Here is a 7,962-nt window from a genome sequence, read left to right as displayed (position 1 = left end):
TGTCAACTGTGCCCCGAAGTCTCCTGCAGCAAAGAGTTGTACTCCTGCACAGTGGGAACAGCTTTCCAAAGCTCAAGATCCCCAAATGCAGGAAATATAGCACAATTTTTTCAAAGTTTCACCATTTTTTTCTCCTCCTGATATCATCTGTACTACAAACTAAAAGTTTGCAGTGGTACCTACGAAACGATCAAGGTTGCATGCACATCCAAGGTGTGTAGACCATTTGCTTCAAAATTGGTCAAGTAAGAGCACCAATAACAATCGTACAGGTTTTAAAATGACAGCACTCTAGCTCTCAGGAACTCTTCTTCCATTCAGAACTACACCCAGGATTGCATAACTCTGAAGAAAAGCCCCTGGTTGTGGAGGAGCTCTTCAACTGTGTCTGGAAACGCGCTATCATTTAAATTTTTTTACGAGTTACTTTTTCTTTTTGTTTTCAATTTGGTGAAAAGGTTATGAGCAAGATGCAAAGCAATTTCAAACTTTCTTCAAATTAAAATCAGAACTAAGGCCAAACAAGTTAGGTGAACAAAACAAATCAAGAACTTAAAATTCAGGAACTCCAGCTCTTCAAAATCAACAAAGTCCCAGATCTGTACACTGTTCTGAGACTTAAGATGCTTTCCCTGCTTCTTGCATGCCAGCAACAGCACCATTTCCTCGTAAAGATGAGGAGATAGCAGCCATTGATCCCCATTCACCGTACACAAGAGGACACAGCAACACAACAAACTAGATTTCTTCAGATCTGATATAAAGGATGGTCAATATCAAAGCGAAGTTTTCCCTGTTTCTTGTCTGAGACCCACAACTATCAGATCGAGGAGAAGGAGCAGCAGGAGCAGTTGTAAAGTACCCCCACAGCTGCAAACAAAGGGGGTCAAAGGTTTGTCGTCAATTCATTTCCAGGCAGAAAAACCACTTTCCTCAAAAGAAACAATTTATTTAAGAATGAAACAAAATCAGCTCGACTGTGAGCGCATGTTTTGAGTGACAGCTATTTTAAGCTGTGTGAGCCATAAAAAGGTTTTTTTTCCTTTACTTTTGCAGAAATCTTGTGTACACAGCACAAAGCAAAGAGGTCAATTTTCCACTTAAAAACATGGGCATTGTCATCACAAATAGCAGATACACAACTTTTTAAGCTGGCATTTTAGTAAAATGCACAAATACTAAACAGATAAGCTTTCTTCCATGAGGCCCATGTAAATTCCACATAAGCCAACGCTTTTCTTCGCAAAGGTCCATTAGAGTTTGGAATCCCTTGTGGTCTTCAGCACTTCACTAGCCTTGCTTTCAGGAGGAAAGAAGAGGTTATTCAGTACAAATGTTGACAAGAGATCTGTCTTCTTCCTACATTTACAGATAACTGTTCAAACTACAAGGCTATTAATGTTCTAGGTAATGTTTGAAAGCACCAATCACCCTTCACTGGCACAAAGCTTTTGAAATGAATTAACATCTGTATATAAATGCACAAATAGTAGTTCAGGGAATTAAAATATAGGTTGCAGATTGGGGGGGGGAAATCAGCTGTACTAGTAAAAAAAACATTACAGGAGAAAAATCAACTGAATTTTCACAATTCACACCATTTCCCTCACTTTCAAAAAGTCAAACGAGAACATGAACTTTAGTGTTCTGTTTGTCAGTATATTTTTTCACATTGCTATGTTATCTCCAACTACAGACTCTTTACTTATAGGAGAAAACTAGCTAAAATATGCATTGGATTCTCTTCGTCCCACATCTGTGACTTTTTCTAGTTGTTCCAAAATACTTTAATTTGGTTAATGCAAAGGGAGATATTTATCCTCAGTGACACATCTGGAGCAGCTGTTGTTTACTTTATGGGAAAAAATCTAAGGCAAAAAAATTTAACATACATCGAATTATTTTACAATATTTTTTTCATTTTCCAAGCCATTCAATCAGGCACCCTACAATCAGGATTATTCTTTTGTATGCTTAAGTGGCTACCCTTAACTTTTCCATTTTTATCCAATGACTGATCTTTCAGATACATTCCTACATTTTTTAAAAACATAATCAAACTTCTACTACTTGCTTAAATTCCTAAGGAAGGTTTTTTCCTTTCCCCCTTATATAACTTGGGAAGAAAAGACCCACACTAAATATATTGGTTTTAAAAATGCTAATCTTACCTCCCAATGTTTCAAATTTTGATAATCCAAATTGGGAGGCAATTGTATAAACGCAAAAGTGGATCCTGGTAAATGAGGTAGCCTTAAACTGATACTCCACTGACAGCCAACCATGTATGATGAACTGTCAAAATGCAAAACTCCTAGTTAACTTTAAGGGGGGGGGGGAACCCAACCTCTTAAGTTTCCCATTTTAGAATTTAAATCCTAAAGACAACATGCCAGTTAAGATTTTCCTATCCAGCTCCCCCAAAAGTGATATTAAGTGACTCTCAGGAAAAGACACATTCTCCATCCTTATGTTGTACCTCTGGAAACTAATTTCTGGTCATGTGCAGCATTCAAATATACATTGCTCTAAAGCTTCATAATACCATATACAAAAGATCACAATCCTCTTTTTTCCCATGCAGATGTGTCACAAAACTTAACTTTTGCTATGCTGAAGTGTTGGAGGTTGGCTCAAATGAATAATTGCACTGCTATTATCCTAATACAAGAAAAGCATATAATTCATTGCTATAGCATCTATAACTAAGTGCTGTGCCATCCAATGTTGGTTAGCATTTTAGTCTAAATTGGACTCCTAATATTCTTTTTCTTTCTATAGCTACCAATGGACTATCTTCTTTTTAAAAAAAAACAACCTCTTAGATAAGGGTTTGTAAAACTGCCCATTTCACATTTCCTTTACCTAGTTCAAATCATGACAAGCAGCATTGAACGTAATTTTCAATTAAAATAGAAAAAGAAATCCATGGTGTAGGGTTTTCCAACACCAGTTCCCAAAAGTTGCCTAAAATGCCAGAATGTTCAATTTACCTCAAATTCAAGTTCTGTAGGATCTTTTTTTAACAAGGAGAGCATATCAGTATGTATACTATTGCCAACAAGTTTGACTTTCGAATCTGATTAAAGATTTTCAAAAAATACGATGGCTTTTAAATGAATATATTAGTTCAACACAGAGCAAATTCCCTCTTCAAATAAATACACTAAGAAAATGCTTTGTTTAGCCACGAGCATACTGCATTTACAAATGCAGTAATATGGATAATCCAATATTTATGTTATGCCATACAGGCAACATAAATCTGTCTTAGTGACTCTGCCTATAATAGTGGCTAGATTTAATTTGGTTCACAGTTCCTAGTTTCATTTATTACAGAACAATTTATATTTTCAATTTGTATTTCAGAATTGTGGGATTTAGGTTACTATACCCACATTCTTAAAAACTGAAAGGGTGTAATTGTTTCAGAAGTGAGGCTCTACTTGGAAAAAATACTTTAAGAATAGGACATTTCCCAATATTATTTCACTGAGCAGTGTTTCACTAAGCCACTTTTCAACTAATTGTACTTATTCAAACTTAAAAATTGGTTTACACATGAGAAACTTATTGTTACTGTACAGCGGCTTTACAAATGAAAAAAAAATATTGGACCAGAAAAGAGACCAAGCAAAAAGCCACACATTTAAACTTGATTCTTTCCTAAGTCTTATCACATATTTTTAAAAAATAAGAACTGCCTTTAAAGGCTTCCTTTCAAATGAATTATGTTCTTTTAGTAAACTGAATTGCTTCCCCAACATTTAGAAATACAAGGTAAATGCAAAAGTGTCAAGATTAAAACAGTGCAAACCAGACTATAAAACCTTGCATAATGCCTATTATATTTTACCTGAAAAATATTAAGCAGGTATTCTATTTTTCTATTTCCACAGGGATAGAATAATTGAGATGGTTTTATGGCAGAACTTTTTGCAAAAATTAAGTGCCAACTTTGAAATTTGCATTTCCAAGTTATACTTTAGAATTCATTGTGCCTATTAACAATTAGCAATGGGTAATAAGAACAATGACACCAGTAAACCACCTGCTTCTTGAATGCAGAAGTTCACGATGTTCATGGGTTATAGTAAAGCTCTCATTAAAACTACCACCCTTAAATGCAAACATATTTTAAAAAATCAACAATAAAGCAAAATACCATTTAGAAACATTCTTCCAAGAGTATGCATTTTTCCAAATTTGGGAACAAAACCTGAAAACCCAATTAAAAAAAATACAGTGCACCATGAAGGCTTAATATCAGCTGTATCAGGGACTCAACCATGAGTTAATTCAATTCAATTTTACATTTTTAAAACTAGGAATTATTCTGAAATTATATCTAGTTTTATGGAAGCTGCAAGGCTCAGAATGGGCATGAACCATGAATGTTTTAAGTATGGCAATTTAGAATTTAAGTGTAGGAAAAGGTTTTATACCTACTTTAAAGTTGTGAAATGAACAAGGACAAGTTAAAAGATAAAAAAAAGAAGAGGGAGGCAAGCTTGTTCAATGTTTCATTTTAGTGAAAGCAGACCATCCCTTCTTACTATGCTGTCACTAGCAAGACAGTTGAGGGTAGCCTAGTGAACAGTTAATATATTTGCTCTCTAGAGTTTATAGAAGATAAAGGGAAAATAACAGTAACTACAGATCTAAAATTATACTTAGGGTGTTGGCTAAAGCTTAGCACCTGGCAGACACTGGAGGAGGGGGAGTTGTATGAAGCAGCAGGATAAGCACAAGAAAGCATTAGGACTTTAAGATGCACCACGAACAATGATCATGACCAAATAGTCATCCTCCGATTTAGCCAGGGCCTTTGCTGTAGAATCCAGGAACTGCTGAGAAAAATCACAGGGGGGGAAAGCATGCAAGACCCCACTGTTTTCTTTGTCTTTGTTGCCTCCTACTGGGAGGCTTATCACTCCAGCTGCCTGTTTTTGTTTAAGATAGGACACCAGGTTTCTTAATGGTCGCTGGGTAGAGGTGGTATTAGCTTCACCAGCCCCAGATGAGGCACGGTTGTCTGTGGTACCAGGCACAGCAAGTAGAATAGCATATCCATTGGGTCCTGCTACTTTGATACGGCGGGTAACTTCATCCAACTTGGGCTGGTCCAAACGAAGACGCTGTGTTATCTTTAGTTGGGCCACTTTGCCACCAGTTGTTCCTTCCACCAGCAGATTGCTAGCTACGCTGAGGTCACCTTGAAGTAGGTGCATGTTTGATGGAAAATTGCTGTTCTTCAACAGAAGCATTCCTTGCCAGGCTAGGCAGAGTTTGGTAGATGATCCCGATTTTGAAGTTCCATCCTGCTGTTGCTGCTTTTGAGGTGGCTTCAGCCGAGATCCACTGCTATTGTTCCCTTCAGAAGTATGCTCATCCTTTTTAGCTGGACTCTTGCACTCTTGGATGGCAGCTGATGCAAGTGTGCGATGTTTTCTTTCTTTTTCCACCAAACTCTTATGTTCCCGCTTCTCACTCTGGCTTCTCTCCAAACTCCCCTTACGTGGCTCTCTGACTGGTGAAGGACGATCCAACAAGAGTAAGCGAGAAGTGGGGCGATCAATATCAGTATTATAACGGTCTCTGATTAAGCTTGTTTCAGGACTACGATCTTGAGGAGATGCTACAGCAGGGCAGTGACGCTTACGAGATGAAGATGAACGTTCACTATCTGGTGATCGGTCCAAATGTCGACCCCCATCCTCCACTAGCCTTCGCTTCCTAGGTGGGTCTCTACTACTGCTACCAAGCTCCCTTTCCCCACGAGTTCTTTCTAGAGACCAACCATCTCGACGCCGTTCCAGACTTTCAAGTGTATCATAAACAGTTGCTCGGTTGCCTCGGTCCCGAACTGGAGGTGGAGGAGGCACCCATTCTGTTTCAGCATACAAGTCTCTGTCACGGTCACCGTAGAGCAGTGGTGGTGTTCTATCCCGAGCACCTCGGAGTGGATCTGGTGGGGCTCCACGATGTGCTCCAAAAGCTGATGTTTCTGCTACTAGCTCATAGTGAGTAGGGGGTGGAAGTGGCAATGGCTGCAAATAGGGCTGTTGATACCGATGCTCAGTGTCAGCAAAGTCCACACGCAGGCGACGATCCTGCCCACCCAAAGGAAAGCCACGCATGTGCGTACAAGCAGCTTGTGCAGCATCCAAACTCTCATATTGGATATAGGCCCATGAGTCACCTTTACGATAATCAATGGTACGAATAGTACCAAAGCGATCAAACTCCCTGGCAAGAGCAGCCAACGGTACCCATGGTCCCAGGCCACCCACCCAGAGTCTCGTGGTGGGGGTTGCTTTACCATAGCCAATTTTAATAGGATTGCGCAAGAGCACTTTACCAGACATGGCCAGCTTAGCTCGGTGGGCCATATCCAAGTTCTCAAACTTAAGAAATCCGTACGTGCTAGTTTGACCCCGGGATGGCCTCTTAATATCCACTTCAGTGATAACCCCAAAGCGATCAAAAGCCCTACGAAGGTCTGACTCTGTAACCGTTATATCCAAATTACCCAGAAAAAGGGTGCGATTAGCTCTCTGGTCATCTTCAGGACTGATCTCCTCCTCAGTGGCTGTTCCTGTACCAACCCCACGAAAGGCAGCAGCTGCCACTCCGGCAACTCGATCGAGACTGTACGCGGGCCTCACCCGATCATAGAAACTACTATAGTCGCGTTCTCGTTCCAGCTCCCGGGGCAGAGGCGGTGGGGGCAGACGACCAAGGGCAAGCTGCTGCAATCGGAAGTCTCTGTACCCTAAGCCTGCCCCTCCCCCAGCAGGAGAGAGGGCCCTCTGAGTCGCTCCCGTGGCAGGGTGCCTGAGAGTTGCGGGAGAGGCCCCCGCCACACCCACTGCTGAGGACCCATAAGGAGACTCCTTGTCCAAAAGGGCGGGGGAACGACTGCTGCGTCGCCGGCTGCTTCCCCCTCCTCCGCTGCTGCCCCCTACATAAACGGCCTCGATCTTCAGAGGCCGATGGTAGAGGACCAAGCGGCCGCGAGCATGCTTAGCGGCTCGGGCATCCTCAGGGCGGCGGAAATTAACAAAGGCCACCCGCTCGTCGCCAGAGCCGGTCCCCGGCGGGAGGCGGCTGATCTTGACGCTGACGTCTCCGAAGCGCTTGAACTCGTGGAAGAGCCCGTCTTCGATCGCCTCGTCGCTCAGCGCCGAGCCCAGCTCGCTGATCTTCAGCGTCTTGTACTCACTGCCGCTGCCGGGGTCGGAGGGGAGCGCGCGGGAATCGGCGCCGCGGCTGCTGCTGCCGCCACGCGAGGAGGAGGAAGACTCCGCATTTTTGCTGCTGCTGTTGTTGTTCCCGCTGTAGCCGTGGCGGCTCCCGCCGCCGCCGCTCCCAGAGACCCCCACCGCGGCCGATTCATATTCACGGCTGCTGGCCCGGCTGGCTTTTTCCAAATGAAGGCTCCGCCGACTACTGCCGCCGCCGCCCTCACTCGAGCCGCCGCCCGCAGATTTCCCACCGCCGTTGCTGGGCTTCTTATTGCTCCTCTCGCTCCGCACCGAAGAAGAATCCTCGCCACCGCGGGACCGTTTGGCCTTGGCAGGCGAGCGCTCCTTGCCCTTCATGGCGGCAAGCGCGCCAGCAAGAGGGAATCGCGCGCCGAGTATCGCGCCTCACGCACACGCCGCCATCTTGGAACCTTCCGGCAGGCTGGAACTCCGCCCACCGGGCAGGCATTGGACAGTTTAATCGGAGCACATCGTGTTCATTGCACAAAGGACCTGTCGGTGAAGGAAAGCGTAGAATCGGAAGCGCTCAAAGCACCGGAAACGGAAATAACGCCTTCCTACCATAGTTTCACTAGGCCGTTGGAGGAATCGCCAATCAGTCATCGATTTCTTGAGCGGTAATGGGCCGAACTGGAAGAACTTCCATCCCATTGGCTGAAGCAAGAATCCCAATTCTTTGTTCCTCCCCCCCACA

The 7,962-nt window shown here is 43.2% G+C and overlaps 1 protein-coding gene across 1 annotated transcript; it reads right to left on the bottom strand.

Moving 5' to 3' along the window:
* Positions 1–928: 928 nt before the first annotated feature.
* On the bottom strand, positions 929–7,667 carry RBM15 (RNA binding motif protein 15). The gene is made up of 2 exons (XM_081322269.1): positions 4,700–7,667; positions 929–1,299 (listed from the first exon to the last, which is right to left on the bottom strand). Exon 1 carries the CDS (start codon positions 7,602–7,604, stop codon positions 4,767–4,769), a length of 2,838 nt encoding a protein of 945 aa, XP_081178395.1. The 5' UTR covers positions 7,605–7,667; the 3' UTR covers positions 929–1,299; positions 4,700–4,766.
* Between the last annotated feature and the right edge of the window lie 295 nt (positions 7,668–7,962).

Source organism: Vipera berus (assembly GCF_964194415.1).
Source record: "Vipera berus genome assembly, chromosome: 3".
Taxonomy (NCBI): Eukaryota; Metazoa; Chordata; class Lepidosauria; order Squamata; family Viperidae; genus Vipera; species Vipera berus.
The sequence above is the reverse complement of the archived record's forward strand: the minus strand, read 5'-3'. Positions and strand labels throughout refer to the sequence as shown.